The sequence below is a fragment of the Lampetra fluviatilis genome, chromosome 7 (genome assembly GCF_964198595.1).
Source record: "Lampetra fluviatilis chromosome 7, kcLamFluv1.1, whole genome shotgun sequence".
In the NCBI taxonomy this organism is placed as follows: Eukaryota; Metazoa; Chordata; class Hyperoartia; order Petromyzontiformes; family Petromyzontidae; genus Lampetra; species Lampetra fluviatilis.
The window spans coordinates 12,963,516-12,984,615 of NC_136281.1; the positions used below are offsets into that span (position 1 = coordinate 12,963,516).

Consider the following 21,100-nt stretch of genomic DNA (forward strand, 5'->3'; position numbering starts at 1 on the left):
TGGGGGAGGTGGTGGCGACACCCCACCGCTCGTGCGTATTGTGCAGCCCTTAAGAGGTGCTCACTAAGAGCACTTGCCTCAACAGTCCACACGGGCTCTGTTACGGGACGCTCTTTGTCTTGTGCGTGCACGTGTTTCCTCTACGTGTGCTCGCTCAACGGCACCTGCGTCCACAGGTCCACAAGGCGCTAAGTGGGGACCCGTGTGTTTGTCGTTTGTCTTTGGTCGGGGGGGGGGGCGTGGTGGTGCAGCTGGCTCTCTCCGCCACCGACATGGCCCTGGCGCTCAACCGGTACCTGTGCTCCGCCGTGCTGCCCGTGCTGACGCGTTGCGCGTCGCTGTTTGCCGGCACGGAGCACCACTCCTCGCTCATCGACTCCATGCTGCACACCATCTACCGCATCTCCAAGGGCCGCTCGCTCACCAAGGCGCAACGCGACGCCATCGAGGAGTGCCTCATAGCCGTTTGCGGGTGCGGGAGGGGGCGGTCGGGGAGGGGTGGTGGTGGTGGGGGGGCGATCGCATTGGGGTTGCTGCACCCAGCGTTCACTCGGTCGGCACTCTTTATTTCAGGCGCAGTCTCGGTCCAGTCAGCAACAACCCTGTGGAATTTTTGTCGAGCCTTAAGTCTGGATTTTTCCAGTCGACTTAAGCCGTCAAATTTAGTACACTCGTAGTTATGAAGTGTTTGTGTGAGGGCCGTGCAATTTCCCCTCCTCCTTGCCTAATAATGGCAGGTCAACCAATCGGTGAACTCGGCAATATTTCTTTATATACATATATGGACAGCTATCGTGTTGGCCTTCCGCATTGCACTGCTGTCGCAAATAAATGTACTTCATTGTCTTAGTCTGCATCTTCGTTCAGATTCGTTTCATTTAATGACAGTCACACTTTGATTTGTTGGTGGATAGCCATAGACATTGTCACCCTTGATAACTCTCTTCCACTCATCGATTGGCACCAATGTTACTAACCCCAGATGGATGAGATGCTGAGCTTGACTCGTGACCAGGATTAGAACTCACAACTATTCTCGTTTGTGAGGCAAGCACTTTCACCACAGCGCCAGCCAAACGGCGGTTATTCCAGTGGAGAGAAATGGCCGTCTCTAGGAATTTGAAATATCAACTACTGGCTCATGGCTACCAATTGAGATGGGCGCCTACGTATTGCTCTCTTGAGCAAGTGGAATTCCGCTACCTTTTCCTGCTCACGAGACAACACATAAATCTCTTGTTTGGATAAAAACGAGTCCAAAAACCACCGTGAACAGCAAGTTTGGGAATCTTGCCAGACGGCACGAATGGCAGAGTTCAAGGTGAGAGACCTCCCCGCTGTGTGGGCAAATTTTGCCAGCATAACGGTGCCCTCTGTGTGTGTGTGCGCGCGTGCCACGGTGCTGCAGGCAACTACGCCCATCCATGATGCAGCACCTGCTGCGCCGCTTTGTGTTCGACGTGCCGCTGCTCAACCAAAACTCCAAGATGCCACTGAAGGTGACGAGGCGTGCTGCTGTGTGTCCTCGTGCCTCGCTCCGTGCAGAAGAAATCGCATTATGGCCAGTGGTGTTCACCACCGTCCGTGACCGAACTGGCCAACAAACGATGCCATTGAAATAATAATAATAAGGAAGCATAGGTTATGCTTTTCGCCTTTTAGCATTCTCTGGCCTAACACGGATGAGACAAGGCCTCCTTTATTAACCACACACGCTTGTTTCACCACCAGCATGTGGGGTTAATTCAGACGTTATGCCTTGCGGTAGGTGTGTCTATTTGGTGTTTGCCGAAAACGGTGAAGCCTATTCTTTTTTGCATTATTTCGATACCGACAGCAAGGGTCTCGTACATATAGGCGCGAGTTAACGTGGTTCAGCCATGTGCAGTGTTTGAATTGTGACCGGCTGCCTGGTCCATACGTGGAGTGGGTGCCATCTGCAAAGGGAAGGCATGGAATAGAGCACGTGAACTGCCAGCAATCAATAACAGCCCTTTGAAAGCAGATTTGTTGCATTTAACGTTGTTGTTTTAACTCCGTGGAAGTGTTAAATACAGCATCAAGCTATTGGCTAAAACTTGTCAGTGGAGTGGGTGCCATCTGCAAAGGGAAGGCATGGAATAGAGCACGTGAACTGCCAGCAATCAATAACAGCCCTTTGAAAGCAGATTTGTTGCATTTAACGTTGTTGTTTTAACTCTGTGGAAGTGTTAAATACAGCATCAAGCTATTGGCTAAAACTTGTCAGGGAAAATAACTTGGTCTGAGACTTGTAGATCTGTTTGTTTCACTCAAAAATATTTCTGAACACACAATACGTTTGTACATTTACTCGGTTGCCAAATGCATTGGGAAAACCTTATAAACAAAGCATCTGAACCTCAAAACTAATATCCTATGCAATACACTTTATAAATGTTATAATTTAAGTAAAACGCTTCCAAATAAATCTACATGGGCCCTCTCAACACTGATTGGCCATTGTTCAGCCCAACTCTGATTTTACCGTCCAATGATAGCTTCCGATGCTGAACATGGTCGCGCCGTCCGCTGTCTGCAGGTGCTGACCAATCACTTCGAGCGTTGCTGGAAGTACTATTGCCTGGCGAGTGGCTGGGGCAGCTACGGGGCAGCGTCGGAAGAGGAGCTGCATCTCACACGCAAGCTCTTCTGGGGCGTGTTCAACGCGCTGTCCAAGAAGGTGACCACGGCCACCCTCCGCTGCTAACCAGTAGTCATCACCATCACCAAAATCATCGGAGCCCAATTGTGCTTCGACACGAGCCGAGTGAAGAGACAAAGCGGTGTCCGTGTGGACTTGTCACATCCAGAAGGGAATTACGGCATGTTGGAGAAGCAGCCTCTTCAACGCGAGTCAATTGAGTGGGCCCGGTTTTACCCAACACTGCTTGAGAACTGTCGCTGATGTTCCACGTTCTGTTCAGCAGGGTGACGGCTTAAAACGTTTTGATCCAACACTGGACAGGTCAAGTCAAAGTATCTACTTGGTCTTAGCGTTGGGCAGTGCTCATCTCCATTAGCAGCCCTGAACCAGTGCTAGACAATCCCCATAGAATATACATCGAACGGTATTCTTAACCGTTTTATTTAGAGGTTCTCGATTTCAAATCCAACAGGTCGCCTTGCTTAATACTGCGGGTGTATTCAGTACGCTCTATCTGCTTCACTGTGGAAGTTAAAGATCCCATGACATTGAATAGGCCATTGCTTGCCAGAGTCCTAGTCCAATTTTTGGATTACACTGAGCAATCATCGTCACTTGCTGGCAGACATGCCCGATTGCAGGCCTTAACAGCTGTCACTGTGTGGGGGGGTACCCTTCGAATGTTGTTTGAGATGAGATGTGACGTGATATGAGGTGCTTTGAGTCGCTGAGACATATAAGCATCGCCGCCTTATAAATGATTATTATTACTATGATTACAGCCTTACGAGCAGGAGCTGTTCAAGCTGGCGCTGCCGTGCCTTGGTGCCATCTCGGGCGCACTGCCCCCCGACTACATGGAGTCAAGCCGCATGGTCGCGATGGACAGCCAGTCCTCGCTGGACGCCGAGGGCAACTTCAAGCCGCAGCCCATCGACACGTCCAGGTGCGGGAGCGCTGAGCCATTGAGCCAGCGGCAAGAGGACACCCCCATGCCTTCAGTTCTTACGCCTGTTTCTTCTTTCCCGTGACGTGACACTGTTGACGGTCTACAAAGCGGTACTCGTTTTAGTTTGTGAAATCGTGGATGGATGATCGGCTAAATGGATGGGGTAAATTGGCCTACCATTGGAATTTAAAATCACGTCTACTCATGTTTACTGTTAAAATGATAAATAAAGGTTTATAGTGTCATATCAATCGAGTTTGCAGGTAATGGCTTTTACGTCACAGTACAGGACTTTCTTCTAAAAGCTTTGGAACTCGCTGGAAATATTCTGGATATTTTGCTTATTGAAGACCTATATTCTTGTTTTTTTCGGTAAAGTCGACTGCAACACAAGCAATCATCATCAGGTGTGAAATCACACCTGATGATGATTGCTTGTGAAATCACACCTGATGATGATTGCTTGTGTCGCAGTCGAAACGTCGTGAGAATTTTTATTGTTTTATATTTTTATTATGTTATTATTTCCCTTCTACATGACTTTACCGAAAGAACCAAGAATATGAATCCCTGCAATCATGAAAGCTTTAAATCAAAATTGAAGACCTGTTTGATAATTTTGGCATTTTTTTGAAACTACTACATTAATAGCTCACAGGCTAAAGAGCCTGACTACAAACCTCCAAAACATCGTTGTGATAAAATTAATAACATGACATTTCTTAAAATTCATATTTGTGAGAAAAAAATCACTTCTGTTGCACCACTCATGCTTGTTTTGTCTGCATGCATCTTTGCAGCATCACCATCCCGGAGAAATTGGATTTTTTCATCAACAAGTATGCAGAGCACGTCCATGACCGCTGGTCGATGGAAAAGGTGGGGTTCACACAGCAGCCAGGCCTGGCACACACAAATACCTCGCGGCTAACCCTGATTCCTCCCCCTCGGTGGGCTTGCGGTACGGCTCGGCTTTGGAACGTCCGTCCAAAAACTGTATACAGAATCTAAACGAGGCAAAGTGTGTGTTTGCCGACAAGTCACAGAGCTGGAATATTCAGAGGCAGTCCTTCTAGGTAATAGAGGCATGCACTAGCACACACGAGAAGCGGTACAATCATTTTCATGATAAGACAATATTAAATGTGCAGACTCAGTCTGCGGTTGTCACAAATACGAGACTCATCAATAGGCCGAACAGAGCATCAATAGCGGATGATACACACAGCCCTGGATAGAAGGCAGACCTAACAGAGAGGTAACGAAAGCGCCAGTCAGGATTAGACCCCAGATCGGCACGAGTGTGAGCCTGGCCAGTGAGAGGCCATTGATCACCATGCAGAGACCATCATCTCATCACGCTTGGTAATGTGGTTTGAGAGCGGGCGGCCGCGTCGAGCGTCATCCAGAGTCTCCGCAGTGCTGACATGGCACTCTCACTCCTGAGCCACCTGGCCCAACTCCGCTGGAGGCTTTCTTAACCCTTTCCCGTTCCGAGACGTCTCTACAAGTCGCGAGGGTGGGTGTCCCGTTCGCCGCTGAATCTAGGAACGCGCAAGCAGTGAGCATCAATTTTATTTAGAGAGGCGAAGTAGCGCCGTTGTTTTTCAAAAGATTGCACTGACCACAGAGAACTGCAGCGATACGACCACACTCTATGATAGCTGACGCCAAACTGCGCCATGTGCGCTTCCGCATGGCCTTGTGGGAGCCTCGGTAGGTCTTTCTGACCCGAAGATGTACCGATAAAGTTATTTTTGTTTTTATTCCGATTCCGATTCCGATGATGTACACGTGCATCATGGGAACGGAATTGCAACATATTGTGTGACCATTGAGATTAATTATTGGGTTTCTGGCATGTCGAATGCCAATTGAAAAGTCCTCGCTCCATACCGTGTCAACCCATACGGTTTACCCGTATGCTTGTACAGGGAAATTGAGTTATCAGGTCCATACGGTGTACATCCGTTTCAATTCGGGCAAAAAAAAATCGTCTATTTGTGTTTCTCAATTGTGATGATGGGACTTTGTAGGATGAACGTTGAGATGTATAAGAGCACGGGGTGACCAATAAGGTCTGAATTGTTTTGCAATAAGGTAGGCACTGATAAGGGGTTGACAGGTATGTCTCTCTCTCTCTCTGTTTGACAGTATGCAGAAGGGTGGTCATATGGCGAGGTCCTCAATGGAGAAAGCAAAAGTCACCCCCTCCTCAAGCCATTCAAACTCTTCTCTGACAAGGTAATCAAGTCGGGTTGGCGTTGTATTCGTTGTATTCACCTGCGTCGTTCATTTTATTGCGAAGCTTCGAGAATAGCTTACGTAATCATAATAAGCTGGAATTAATGCCGAGCAAAGTCTCATTGAGCCCAAAGCACTTTTTTGAAGAGGGTCCTACATTCGAATGTTTGCTCAATACCATGAATGAATATTTGGGATGTAGAATGGCATTGGAAAACCCGTAGAAAATCCATGAACATGAGGGGTTGACACTTAGCACTGCCACCTTCTAGCCACCTAGCAGCTCCTAATGCCATTTGGAGTGCCTATCGGAGAGCCAGGATAGTAGTGCCTTTTGCAAGAGTGAACCGGGTTAGGATGGTGCAGGGTGTGACGCAGGGTGGCGCAGGGCGTGTCTGTAAACCGAGTTGAGTGTGAGACGCCGTGTGTTGTGGCCGCAGGAGAAGGAGGTCTACCAGCTGCCGGTGAAGGAGTCCCTGAAGACCATGCTGATGCTGGGCTGGGCGATCGAGAGGACACGAGACGGAGGGGCGGCCGCCATGCAGGCAAAGCCGCAGCGTCTCCCGCACTCCAGCAGCGTGAGCAACGCGCAGAGGGGCACCTACATTTAGCAGGGCAGGGCAGGGGGGGGGAGGGGGCATTGCAGTTGCATATGTCCACGTGTGCTTTTTGTACCAGTGTATCTAATCGGAGATGCGGGGGAAGGACAACGAACTAAACACGAAAAGCATTTCTAAAGAAATGAGTTGTCAATTTGTATGAATGCGTGAGTGTGTGTCTGTCCCAGAATGTACTACGTGTGTGCTTGTGTGCTTGGGTGTTTGTGGGGAGCAATGGCTAAGTGGTTCGGAGCACTGCGCCATGATCACAACGCGAGTTTAATTCCTGGCCAAACACAACATCAAAGGCGCTGGTGGTGGATGAACCTGGCCTGGATCTCTCCTCAGATTATAATTAATCCTAAAGCGATGAGAACCTTGTGTAGTATGTGAACTTAGGCCATGGAGAAGTAAAGGCGGGCGGGCAAGCATGGTGCTTGTTATGACATCCTACTGTGTGCCCTGCCGACCTTAAACTGCGCTTGCCGACATTGGCTTTCCCGGCAGTGTGAATGGCCTTATGGGGGTATATAAACTCTGGTGTAGTTTAAAAGTTAATTTCGTTAACCAGTTGAGAACTCAAGAGACCAGAATATTTTAATTTTCAAAATTTACTTGGGTCACCAAAATGACAAATGCAAAAAAGTAAAGCAATGAAGCGAAAGAGAAACCGGCACAAAAACAAGTGTAGGGAACAATCTTAATTTTGGAGCTTTCGTGACTGCAGGAATTATTCTTTGGTTCTTTCGGTAAAGTCACGTATAAAACAAAATAATAACAAGTGTGGTGACCAGTGCGCTATGAATCCTATTCACCCGGGATAAATTCCTGGCCACGCACACTTGTGCCACTTGGTGTCTAATCCTGACTGGCGTTTTCCCCTACACCTGTTAGGTCTACGTTCTACCCAGGGCTGTGTGTACCATACAATATTGATACACCGTTAGGCTTATTGTTGAGTCGCGTTTTTGTGATAATCACAGGTTGAGTCTGCACGTTAAATTTGTTTTATTCTTAAAATGTTTTTACTGCTTCGCGCGTGCGCTAGTGCGTGCTTGTGTTGGTTAGAAAGACTGCACGTGCTTTTTACATTTAAGCGCACGAGTGCTGAGTGCTGAGCTGGACGTGCCCTTAAGTCGGTGTTTCCCTATGACACCATTGAAACCCCATGGTGTGTGGAGATCCTGAGGACACACCCTGCGACATGCCATTCAGCAAACAGATGAGCGAATGGCTATGACAACCCTGTACATGCTTTGCGTTTAAGTTGCACTCGTGAATTGGTTGGCAGTCGTTTGAACATAGTGTACTAACCCGGGCTCAAGCACTTTGTTTAACAGTTGTCTTAATTGTTTGCTTTCACTGCTTGGGCTAGTTGAGACCTCTAAGGGAGGTGAGTAACTTGTAATAACCAAGCATTCAAATTTTTTCGTCTTGTGTATAGTTTAAGCCCTTGGGGGGGAAACGACCCACACGTCATCCGCCGTAATGTGAAAGCGAAGCTGTTGGCAGGCGCATGCGTCCCGACGAGCCGTAGTGCACCGTCGCGTGCCATCGAGCGCCATCTAACTCCACTTTCTTTTGCAGCGACGCGTGCGCATCTGTATTCTCATTCGCTTGCGTCTATTGTACAACCACATCGCGCAACTCGCAGAGCGGCGGCGCCCGATATAAATTCGCCGACATCACCCGGCACGTGAACGTAATGCATGCTGAATTGTACACGCGGGTCGCCGAGCGTGAACGTGTTTGTTGTGACGGGTGCTTTGTGGTGGTGGGATTGCAGCAGTGGGCGGGATTGTGGCCTCGCCTTTCGACGCACTGCGTTGTGACCCGATGCCGGGCATCTTCTCACCTCAACATCGTCGAGTGCCATTTCCTGTCAAATTAGTCCCTTTGCAATCGAAGCAGTAAATTGAAGTTTAATCCCAACTTCATAACGACCAAGAACAATGTAGACCCCAGGGTTTTTTTTTCCGGCATGTACGGGTAATTGCTGGGTTATTTGATCGTGTCGTGTTGATGAAGGTTAATCTGAAAATTGTGCTCAAGCGTATTATTATGTTTTTTTTCCGGGGAACTCTTGGTGCATAGTTGTTAGAAGAATGGAAATTGTCGGAGGTTGAGCCACAGATGGTTTCTTAGGATTGCAAGATGGATGTGCTTTAATTTCTTGCAGTCGAATATTTATAATGGAGATTTAAAGCTTTTTTGCGTCAAATGAATTCTGGCAAAAAGTATTTAACACACTGAGTTTAAATTTTATTTTCGGCAGGAGGCTCGATCGGTATTTCACAATGTCTCTTTTAGAATTTGCTGAAGCCCACGTAATCATTCTTACAGTCTGGATGCGGCGATCACTTATGCTTCACAATGAAATCCTGCCACTGACAAAAAAGATTCGCTTTTTATTCCATGGTCTTGTCCTCCTGATTAGAATTCAATTGTGTTATTTTCTTTTGCGCTTCTTCTCAGATTTAATCCAGATGCAAATTACAATTGTTTGTTCGGCCATACAAGATTTGTTTTGTAGTCCAACATTTAAACTCCTCACAATCTAGAATGGAAAGTCTGTATTGCAACTTAAATTCTGAAGTATGTCAGCATAGTTTTTAAGGCATCACCTGTGTGTTTTTGTATCAATATCCTATGCATATCCTATCTAGTATCGTAAATAAGCCCAGCTATGATGGTAAGCCATTAAATCAAATGCAGAACTTAATATTCCAGCCGACACCCTGTCCTTTCACATGTGGAGCTTTTGTGAGCTAACCTCTCAAGAGATTTTGCCGCATGCTCGTTAAAATTCCTCACCCTGTTCCTCTCTGCAGCAAAGCTCATTTGAATCTCCCCACGGCTTCACGCCACGACCCCTGGACATGACCAACGTAACACTCCCTCGGGATCTGCAGGTCAGTCTTTGCTTTCAGCCGATGATTCTTCTTTTTCTTGGATGTTGTTGCAACCTGAGGTTTGTTTTCAAAACGTGGAGATGACCAGGTGGCTGAGATGTCAAACACTTTGTGAGAACACTGAGAAGCTACCACGAATGAGTTCCTGGGTTCGAATCTGGACAATATCCACCGATGATTTCGTCGATTTCTCAAGTGTGGTGAGTTTGTTGGTCTCAGCCTAGTCACAAAAAGACTCAACACACATTGATAGAGCCTAGAAAAGGTAGACCCCTTGTATGGATAAAGAGGCCTAGGGAATGGAGTTAATAAGTACATGTGATATTGAATTCCAGGGCTATGGTTTGACACAAAGTGATAAAAAAAATCTTAATGCATGACTACGATCACACATTTGAGGTATAATTGTAAAAAAAAAAGAATGATGTGCGATTTGATTAAATATAATTTTTTACAAGTGAGGTTTTTTTACATTCTTACTTCTGTCAGCAGAACATGTCAGAGACTCTGGCTGAAAATTACCACAACTCTTGGGCAAGTAAGAAGAAGATGGAAATTGAAGCCAAAGGTGAGGCCCTGACCCTGGTTCTAAATAAATTACAACAATAACATCTTACTCATTCAGCAATGGTCATTCGTTTAGTTTCGTTAAGTTTGTTACATTTTTGAGCCAGCTGGGCCAGGATTGGGGGAATAACTTAGCCCACTTTTCTCCCAGGCAACTGGCGAGCACAGGCAAGGTGTTACTAACCTAACATTAAAACTAGCAAATACATACTCTACACTCTTTGGTTCTTTCGGTAAAGTCACGTAGGTAGAAATAAAATAAAATAAACAAATCACGACGTTTCGATCGCAACACAAGCCATCTTCATCAGGTGGGACAACCACAGCAAAAAAAAATGCTGAAGTCGGCGGGAGAGCTGCCGTGGCAAGAGGTTATATAGGTAAGAGAGGGGGGAGGAGCCAAGGGGGGGGAGAGAGAGGGGGGGGAGGGGCCGCGTGAGCGCTAGGGGAAGAGGACGTGAGGCTGGGGGGGATGTGGGCGGGGCTAGCAGTAAACCGGCAGGTAACGATGGAAACAACAACAACCTGTTAAGGCATTACCTGGTTGATAACATCCTTCCATTTATTTGTTAAATTTGTATCCATCTTTTCGGTTGAAGTTTTGTCTATGTTTATATATCTGGATGGCTTCATGAACAAACCTTTGATAGTAGCCCGAAGGTTTGCAGAGTACCTTGGTCTCAGAAAAAAACTATCATGTGAGCCCACAGCATTATAACAATGGTCAGCTACGGCAGCAGGATTGGTTCTGCCGTGTTTCAGATCAGCCTTGTGTTCGCGGACACGGTCCAAGACATGTCGTTTCGTTTCCCCAATGTAACTGCTGCCGCAGGTACAACTCAGTTTGTAGACTCCAGGGTATTGCATGCCAGGAATGACCTCCTTCACAGATGGGATTAGATCACGGATTTTGTGTAATGTATTGAATCCGACCTGGATCTTGTGTTTGTGTCCTAGCAATTACATATTTAAAAATCCCAGTTAAGAGACAAACAACATAAATACTATTAAAAATAAGAATAAAAAATGTATTAATCTAATCAACAGGTCCACATGTTTTGTTCACGTGACAAATTTATTAATTGGCTGTCGGGTGGATGGGGGGGGTATGACACACATTGTACTTACGCGATCTGACCTAAAGATCAGTTTATGAATCATAACTTTGGTCACGACAGCCAACGTGTTAAAGCGAGAGAAGCGCTCATCAGTGTCTGTGTTTTCAAGTCGGTAATCAGATCTCCACCTCCGAGACTGTGGTGCAGCCAGCATATGGCAGTACAGTCTTGATAAAAAGTTGTAGGGGTTTCCTATTAAAACCATGGAATAATTAGAAATACTTAAGACGCACAATTGTATACATCGGTGCGCATTGCTAAACTTCATAATTGCAAGTAATTTAAACTTTTAACTGAACCAAATTAAGCTAAGAAGGTACAGTACAAAGAAAAATCGTATAATATTTGTTTAATTTAATTATTCGGATGCTTTTCTGAGAAAGCAAGGTATTGGAATTAATTTGAACGCAAATAAAATTGCCGCTTAAATCGGGACGGTAATGAACTCACATTCTGAAGAAAAAACACACAATGGACTCATTGTCATATTATTCTACGTATGTGTGCGTGTGTGCATGCTTGTATCTGTGTATACGTGCGTGTGGGTGTGTGCGCCAAAGCAGGGGGTGGCACCCATCCCCTGCTGGTTCCCTACGACACGCTGACTGCCAAGGAGAAATCCAAGGACCTGGAGAAAGCTGAGGAACTTCTCAAGTTCTTGCAGATCAACGGATACGCTGTCTCCAGGCACGCTACACCCCACGATCCCATTGTGTTACTAAGCTGAAGTGTCTCTCGACTCAAACTCGCACAGGTACTACTCTATGGGAACCTCATTTGCCAGTAAAAATATGATAATTGGTTTTTTACCCTTCTATCTGGCAACAAAACTGACACCTTTTTACAAGGAGTCATGTTTGCATAGACCGCAATACCTGCAGTCATAATACAAACGAAAGAACATAACTCTGATAATGTGCACTGTCCTTAAAGTTGATTGGTCCACACCCGAGACAGCTTTCCTTAGAGCCTAGTCTCACATGGGTTGGACCAGATGACGCCAAAAGGCGCACAACTCAAAGACAATGCACCATCAGAGTATGAGAGCTCGGGGCAAGCATCTACACTATGGGAACCTCATTTGCCAGTAAAAATATGATAATTGGTTTTTTACCCTTCTATCTGGCAACAAAACTGACACCTTTTTACAAGGAGTCATGTTTGCATAGACCGCAATACCTGCAGTCATAATACAAACGAAAGAACATAACTCTGATAATGTGCACTGTCCTTAAAGTTGATTGGTCCACACCCGAGACAGCTTTCCTTAGAGCCTAGTCTCACATGGGTTGGACCAGATGACGCCAAAAGGCGCACAACTCAAAGACAATGCACCATCAGAGTATGAGAGCTCGGGGCAAGCATCTACACTATGGGAACCTCATTTGCCAGTAAAAATATGATAATTGGTTTTTTACCCTTCTATCTGGCAACAAAACTGACACCTTTTTACAAGGAGTCATGTTTGCATAGACCGCAATACCTGCAGTCATAATACAAACGAAAGAACATAACTCTGATAATGTGCACTGTCCTTAAAGTTGATTGGTCCACACCCGAGACAGCTTTCCTTAGAGCCTAGTCTCACATGGGTTGGACCAGATGACGCCAAAAGGCGCACAACTCAAAGACAATGCACCATCAGAGTATGAGAGCTCGGGGCAAGCATCTACACTATGGGAACCTCATTTGCCAGTAAAAATATGATAATTGGTTTTTTACCCTTCTATCTGGCAACAAAACTGACACCTTTTTACAAGGAGTCATGTTTGCATAGACCGCAATACCTGCAGTCATAATACAAACGAAAGAACATAACTCTGATAATGTGCACTGTCCTTAAAGTTGATTGGTCCACACCCGAGACAGCTTTCCTTAGAGCCTAGTCTCACATGGGTTGGACCAGATGACGCCAAAAGGCGCACAACTCAAAGACAATGCACCATCAGAGTATGAGAGCTCGGGGCAAGCATCTACACTATGGGAACCTCATTTGCCAGTAAAAATATGATAATTGGTTTTTTACCCTTCTATCTGGCAACAAAGTTATGTTCTTTCGTTTGTATTATGACTGCAGGTATTGCGGTCTATGCAAACATGACTCCTTGTAAAAAGGTGTCAGTTTTGTTGCCAGATAGAAGGGTAAAAAACCAATTATCATATTTTTACTGGCAAATGAGGTTCCCATAGTGTAGATGCTTGCCCCGAGCTCTCATACTCTGATGGTGCATTGTCTTTGAGTTGTGCGCCTTTTGGCGTCATCTGGTCCAACCCATGTGAGACTAGGCTCTAAGGAAAGCTGTCTCGGGTGTGGACCAATCAACTTTAAGGACAGTGCACATTATCAGAGTTATGTTCTTTCGTTTGTATTATGACTGCAGGTATTGCGGTCTATGCAAACATGACTCCTTGTAAAAAGGTGTCAGTTTTGTTGCCAGATAGAAGGGTAAAAAACCAATTATCATATTTTTACTGGCAAATGAGGTTCCCATAGTGTAGATGCTTGCCCCGAGCTCTCATACTCTGATGGTGCATTGTCTTTGAGTTGTGCGCCTTTTGGCGTCATCTGGTCCAACCCATGTGAGACTAGGCTCTAAGGAAAGCTGTCTCGGGTGTGGACCAATCAACTTTAAGGACAGTGCACATTATCAGAGTTATGTTCTTTCGTTTGTATTATGACTGCAGGTATTGCGGTCTATGCAAACATGACTCCTTGTAAAAAGGTGTCAGTTTTGTTGCCAGATAGAAGGGTAAAAAACCAATTATCATATTTTTACTGGCAAATGAGGTTCCCATAGTGTAGATGCTTGCCCCGAGCTCTCATACTCTGATGGTGCATTGTCTTTGAGTTGTGCGCCTTTTGGCGTCATCTGGTCCAACCCATGTGAGACTAGGCTCTAAGGAAAGCTGTCTCGGGTGTGGACCAATCAACTTTAAGGACAGTGCACATTATCAGAGTTATGTTCTTTCGTTTGTATTATGACTGCAGGTATTGCGGTCTATGCAAACATGACTCCTTGTAAAAAGGTGTCAGTTTTGTTGCCAGATAGAAGGGTAAAAAACCAATTATCATACTCGCACAGGTAGTTGATTATTTTCATTGGTGGCTCTGAATAGTGGTTGGGAAAATCCACATTCCGATGGTAAGGCCAGACTTTCCACGTCATGGCTACTGTTAACGTCTCACAATGGAGCCGTGCAATGGGATAAGAAATGGCTGATTTAGAAATTTTATGGAAATGCAGCAACAATGGGCTAAAAATAGGGCACCCCTACGTGTGTGCATCCGCGTGTGCATGACGGGGTTTGAACACGTTCCTGTGTATGTGTCCTGCACGTGTATCCAATTTTTAATGTGCAGGCACAGAGGCGTGTTACGCATTTGGGTGCACGCATGCGTGCGCGTGCTGTACAAGTTGCCACGAAAATGCAGTGAGTTGGCAAAGTGTTGCCTCTACCAGTCACCACAGTCAATTAACCCATCATAGCTGGATCCATCCCGTGACCTCCTGCCAGCGAGCCTTCCACGCACTGCACGGTGCCTCAAATCGGATCGATTTTGGCTCAACCGTTGCAGTGGCGTCACTCCCACAAAAGCAATTGAGGCTATACCGGGAATCTCTGTCCTGTCCTGTGGTACGTGGAGAGTGGTACTCCATCGATAGACACGCTACACTATGAACTAGTTTAGCTTCCTGCTCACAGCCAGCAACTGTGGCTAATATTATAAACCGGTTCTGGGCCTCCTCTAGGTCGACTCAGCCGTAAATGAGTACAGGAGTGCTGTGTGTAAACATCAACATTAGAGAGACAAATGCCACCCCTCGTGCGCCGTGCCGGCCTTCATAGGTGCTCGCCAACAGCGCTTACCCCAACAGCCTGTTAAAGGGTGGGGGGGGGGGTTTGGGGGGGAATTTTCATCTTTACTATTTACGGTACGTGGGACAGAGGTGCCAAGGACATGGAGATGGACGCCTCGTCCATCGAGAAGCGCTTTGCGTATGGACTGCTGCAGCAGCTCATCAGCTACGTGGAGAGCGCCCACGGCTACATCACGCAGCTTGGTGAGCTCTCGCCTCGCTCCGCAGCATCAAAATGATGAAAAATAAGAAGAGGTTTTACTGGTAGGAACCTCCTGGTTACACCAGCCCACAGGGGATTATTGTGTCCGTCGTGCAGGGAGGGGCTGGGTGGGGAAGGTGGGGCTGGATGGGGAGGGGAGGGTGGGGAGGATGGGGAGGGGCTGGGTGGGAGGGGTGGGGCTGGGTGGGGAGGGGCTGGTCACCCCGTGGTGCCCTTATAAAACTCAACGTTTAACCTACTCACGCCGGCTTGTGCCCGCCCTCACAGTCGGCCATATTTGCGGAATACACCACGCCGCCGTTGACCCTGGCGTTGACCGAGCAACCCAACGTTCCTACCAGATCCCTCCACAGGAATGTGTTTTTTTACCTTTTCTGGCAATAAAACTAGATACCTTTTGCAACGCATCAAGTCTGCATTAACCACACAAACTTGTGGCAAAACATATAAACATGCTCTGATAATGAATATATACATTGTCCTTGAAACTGATTGGCCTACACCAGAGACGTGCCAGACCAAATTTGTCTCGTAGTTGTTACTGTGAGCATGTAATTTAAGATCCCGGATTCTTGCAGATTTCGCCATGACCAAGAGGAAGGAAGAGAGATCATCGAACAAGTATCCCCACGAGCAGGAAATTAAATTCTTCGCCAAGGTAATGAAAGCACGCGCGCGTGCATTCACAACGCAACGCTTCTCCGATTGCTCGTCCCTTGCGGCGAGACTCAGCGGACGCACTTGAAGCGCCGTTTGGGATTGTGTCGCTGACAGTCGAAGCGGTGTAAATGTAAACGCACACCTCGCTCACAGTGGGCGGTGTTATACTCAGAGCGCCCGTAAAAGTTTACGGTCGCCGTGCCTGTATCAGTGTCAGTCAAAGTGCCTCCCTGTGCAAGCATTGTCCGTTGCCATTGGCAGCTCTCAGGCAGTGATGAAACTACTCCTTGGTAGGAATGGTGAAGCGGTATCACAGTGGTTAGCAGAGTTCTTTTACCATGTTAACAAAACACAGCCAATCTCCCAATCCTCACAGTGACACCGTAACGATGTCTCCCCTATGTCTTTGCGCAGGTGGTGCTGCCCCTGATAGATCAGTACTTCCAGAACCACAGGCAGTACTTCCTGTCGACGCCCAGCAGCCTGCTGAGCAGCGGAGGCCACGCCTCCAACAAGGAGAAGGAGATGGTCACCAGGTTTGCTGCACCCCCCCCCCCAGTCCTCGTCACGCCACCGTCACACCTCGTCACGCCACTGTCATGCCTCACCCCAATTTAGCGTGGAAGAGTAGGCCAAAAATGAAGGACCGTTAACGAATCAGATGACACGTTGTTTCACATATTTAACTATCGATCTCACGGTTATTGTAAATTCATCCAAACCCCATCGCTCCTTGCGGATGTCCGCACGTGGCTTTTGCTTCACAAAGGCCTCGAACAATCCTTTAACACGCACGAGACCAGGACAAAGATCCCCACAAATAGACTTATATACGTGGCTTTACCGAAAGACCCAAAGAATATGAATTCCTGCAGTCACGAAAGCTTTAAATCAAGATTTAGACTTAACAGAGTTTTGGGGCAAGTGCTGTGAGCGGGCAGCACCTGTGAAGGCCTGCAAGGCACACAAGGGGGGGGGGGGGGTGGCTGGCACCACGCCCTGTGACCGCCTTTGTCACCGTGGCGATGTTTACACACTGCATCAGGTACTCATTTCAGGCTGACGCGCACACACACACTCACACACGTAGATGTGTGGTGTAGATTTATTCATATTTTCTGCCGTATTCTTTATTGCCTATGGTATAAATCACCTGCAATACACCCTTGAAGCTAAGCCGATTTGAGCCTGGCCAGGATAGTGCTTGGATGGGCGAATGGTGTTTAGGGCTACAGGACCACATTCTAGGCAGCAGAGGGCACTTCAGCAAAGTCCATTGTTGCACTGTACTGACATGATCCCATGTCTATCTATACTCCTCCGCCCACACCAACTTGCACTGACCAGAGTTTAGTAAAATCAACTCCACAACCAGCATGCCCTGCGGGGGATGCTCCTCTTCCAGTAGGGGATTGATGACAGTGCTGTGCACGTGCACAGCATTCGTAAGCAATCACCGCAGTCATCATTTTTCCTCATGTATAGCTGCCTGACCTGACCGTTGTTTCGCAGATCGTTCGATGACAACTAACGCTTGCAAGAAAAATACCAAAATGTTTTTCCATTTCTTTCTCTTCTCTCTCGCTTCCTCGTTTCCTCTGTAGCCTCTTCTGCAAATTGGCCGTTCTTGTCCGGCATAGGATTTCTCTCTTTGGTAAGAGTGGTCTTTGGGTTCCTGGTTTGTATTCTATGTTGTGCTGCACGGGAGTGTTGTTGTTGTTGTTGAGGGTTTTATTTTTTTTTCAAATGCATGTTGTGGTGCCAGATGTTTGCATGCTACACGATACTAACATCAATTGGCAGGATCTATTTCGCTCTCACATTTAGTAACCCCCAACGACCGTTAATATTTAATCTTATTTGCGAATCCAGGGTTAATCTAAGAGTGTTTTATATACATGTATTTTTAAAAAATGGACAGGATTTAGGACTGGAAGATATTTAACTTTTCCGATCATAAGTCTTCACTTTTCTCAGCAAGAAAAAAACACATTAATTAATGTGTTCATGGTGGAGTGGGGGGGGGGGCAGTGGCATACTGGTTAGCCCATTGCGCTATAATCCTAGAAAACCTGAGTTCAATTCCCAGCCGCGCTGAACACCCGCGGCGAATGATAGTTGGACCTGTGTTCCCCTTCACTTCAACAACCCGCATTGACCTGCTTGGTGGTGAATTATAGTATAAAAACAACTCATAACTGACGTGTTGTGGGGAAGCCTTCATCCATCAGTGGATTGACAAAGGGTTGTACATTATCAACATACAGATGATTGCAGAGTAGCAGAGTGTTCACGTCACGTCAAACTGTCTCCCTGCTTTCCGTCTAGTTGGCGGTGGTAGTCTTCATTGGTGTGCCAGAGCCGGTGGTGGGAATTACGTGTCCCTAAGCTGTTGATTGCTTAAATCTCTTTACGCATTAAAATTAGTCTGCACACACAGATGTCATATATATATTACTCCCGATATGATGCGACGGATAGACTGGCTCCTGGTTCGAGCCCGTCAACACAGATGAGTACTGCCCCCCTCACGCTCTTTCGGGTTTGGAGACAGTTTTAGTCTTGGCAGCCGAGTTGCATTCAAGTTCTTCGGAATTTTCGTTAGCTTCTGATTTAATTTTGCATACAGAACTGGAGCAGCTGCTCCCATTATTATTATAATTCCCTAGCATTGAGAAGAGGTTTTCTTCTTTTTTCTGGCAACAAAACAGGTGTTAAGATGTTAAAACACCAAACTGAAACCTTTTACAAGGAATCATGTCTGCATTAACCACAATACTTGTGGTCAGAATGCAAACCAAAAACGTACTCTGATAATATATGCATTGTCTTTGAAATTGATTGGTCCACACTAGACAGCTTTCTTTTGAGCCTAGCCTCAAAACGGTGTTAGACCAGAGGACGCCACAAGGCGTACAGCGAATATATTATCAGAGTATGTTTTTTTTTGCATTCTGACCACAAGCATTGTGGTTAATGCAGACATGATTCCTTGTAAAATGTTTCAGTTTGGTGTTTTAACATCTTAACACCTGTTTTGTTGCCAGAAAAGGGGACAACCTATTCTCACCATGGGTGTAGTTTTGGTGGAGAGCCTCTATACCCTGGGTGGCGTTTTCCCTAGTGTTGCTGTTTTTCACTTTGTGCTGTTTTTTTTAAGGAATCCTTTGTGTATCCCGCTTGCTTTTGTATCCTGGTTGCCTTTTCTGCTATCTTGTGTTTCTGCATCTGGTATCACAGGCACATACATACTCACATACACACACACACTCTTTTACTGTGATGTGTGGCGAGCAGGGAGCGACGCCACTGCCATGGTGAACTGCCTACACATCTTGGCCGGATCGCTTGACTGCAGGTGCACAAGCTGGGTGCCCACCATGGTCTACATTAAACACGCACGCCTGTCGAATGACCAGAGGTCGCAAACGGGTTTTGATTCCTTACCCGTACCCGTACCCGGCCGCACCAGGGTTGCAAACGGCTACCCGTACCCGTACCCGGCCGGGTACGGGTAGCCGGGTATCGGGTAGGGTACGGGTATCGGGTACCCGGTTGCGACCTCTGAGAATGACACACACACACTAACACACATACAGAACGCACACGTGTGCAATTACACACCAACACACATGCAGAATGCATGCCTGTCGAATTACACACACACACATGCAGAACGCACACATATGTACAATAACACCCCAATGCACGTTGTCAGCACTGGAAGAAACAATGAGTAGGTGTGCGTCCCTGAAAAAGTAATACCAATACTGGCTTCTGTAGCTATCACAAAGCTACGTCTGAGATCCCCTCTGGTGATTGATGTTCCACAAAGTAGGGGCAGCACTTTCCCACCCATTCTGCCGCTGCTAAAAATGTTCAACGTGTGACAGTCAAACTGATATTGTAAAGCCTCACAGCTGGAATTTAGCCAGGGTAAGTGTAGAAACGAATTATCTGTGTTTCTTTGTATAGTCATTGAGAACATAATTTGTGTGAAACCAGCTGCCTGTATTCACACCCAGGATCTTAGGAGTCTTTTTTTTCTTACGTACGGCTGATGTAGGTGCACAGCAACAACTACAATTTCACATTCAGGTAGTCAAGCCCAGATAAACAGATCTTAGGAATAACACATCAGCATTCTGATCTCTGAGCCACCTGGTCGTGTCCAGCCGACTTGTTCCGAACACCCTTGCAGCTCCCAGCTACGCGAGCGAGCGAGTGCGCATTCTGCCCCGTAGGCCTTCCCGTTCGGTTGTTTTGAGTCCGATCCAAAATCCCTTGGTTTCCTTCGCTCGTGAGAAACGTCACAACCCAACGAGCCGGCCACCGACCTCGCCGACCCCGCCCACCCCCCACCTCCCCTAGAACGGTGATGAAGGTGGGGCCCGACAGCGTGAAAGCAGCGCTGCGCGCGTTCTTCGAGAGCGCCGCCGAAGACCTGGAGAAGACGATGGAGAACCTGAAGCAGGGCCGCTTCACGCACTCGCGGAGCGCGCTCAAGGGCGTGGCGCAGACCATCAACTACACGTCCGTGGCCCTGCTGCCGCTGCTCTGCTCGCTCTTCGACCACATCGGGCAGCACCAGTTTGGCGTTGACCTCATACGTAGGTGACCCTCCACTCCGTTGCCAGCCTTTGCGGCCCTTGCCCCGGGCTCATTGGATGCTCACGGAAGGCACCGTAAAAATTGTTTATTGTTGTTATTTGTATTTGTGTGTATGTATGTTGAATTTTGTATGCACCATACGTAGCCAGCCGAGCTAATCAGAGGTGCGGGGAAGGACAACAAACTAAACATAAAAAGTAGTTTTTATTGTTCTTAACTTTTTTATCATGCGCAGCAGACCCAACGAAGGGCTTCAGAGCGCCTTACAGTAAAATGTTTGCAAAAAAAAAAGATCTTCAATTTACCTAACATATCACAGGCAATAAGTAGGTTTTAAGAAATAAGTCAGACTCACTTCTGGTTTTACACTTATATCGGTTGCAAATAATAATGTAGTACGTCAGCCAAGTTGTTTCCTATGATAGTTTCTTGATGATGCACAGCCAGCATTATCATTTTGATTGGAAAGCTCGGTGGCTGGCTAAGTTGTTTTCATACGTGCATGAAAGTGATGTTTGGCGACTGGCCAGATGACACTGGTAGAATGCTCAACTCACAATTGGGAGATTGTGAATCAAAAATCGTGAATGCAGTCCATCCATCCCTCGGAGGTCAATTAATTGAGTGACTACTTTGCAGAAGGTTAATCAGTGGATTCCAATGCAGAAAATGGCCACTGCCATCGAATTGTG

General features: G+C 46.7%; 1 protein-coding gene across 10 annotated transcripts in view; it reads left to right on the forward strand.

Moving 5' to 3' along the window:
• Positions 1-21,100, forward strand: part of LOC144933589 (ryanodine receptor 2-like) — a 318,383-nt gene that overhangs the window by 222,040 nt on the left and 75,243 nt on the right. For 5 of the 10 annotated variants that reach the window (XM_078858546.1, XM_078858550.1, XM_078858549.1 and 2 more), the window contains 16 exons: positions 252-472; positions 1,409-1,499; positions 2,561-2,701; positions 3,448-3,611; positions 4,415-4,493; positions 5,769-5,858; positions 6,299-6,436; positions 9,289-9,369; positions 9,862-9,937; positions 11,615-11,741; positions 15,003-15,118; positions 15,716-15,795; positions 16,212-16,333; positions 17,402-17,451; positions 19,095-19,155; positions 20,169-20,407. In XM_078858546.1, the coding sequence (XP_078714672.1) occupies positions 252-472; positions 1,409-1,499; positions 2,561-2,701; positions 3,448-3,611; positions 4,415-4,493; positions 5,769-5,858; positions 6,299-6,436; positions 9,289-9,369; positions 9,862-9,937; positions 11,615-11,741; positions 15,003-15,118; positions 15,716-15,795; positions 16,212-16,333; positions 17,402-17,451; positions 19,095-19,155; positions 20,169-20,407 (1,876 nt within the window). The remainder of the gene's footprint in view (positions 1-251; positions 473-1,408; positions 1,500-2,560; positions 2,702-3,447; positions 3,612-4,414; positions 4,494-5,768; positions 5,859-6,298; positions 6,437-9,288; positions 9,370-9,861; positions 9,938-11,614; positions 11,742-15,002; positions 15,119-15,715; positions 15,796-16,211; positions 16,334-17,401; positions 17,452-19,094; positions 19,156-20,168; positions 20,408-21,100) is intronic. The other 5 variants (XM_078858548.1, XM_078858551.1, XM_078858554.1 and 2 more) reach the window with 1 other exon arrangement.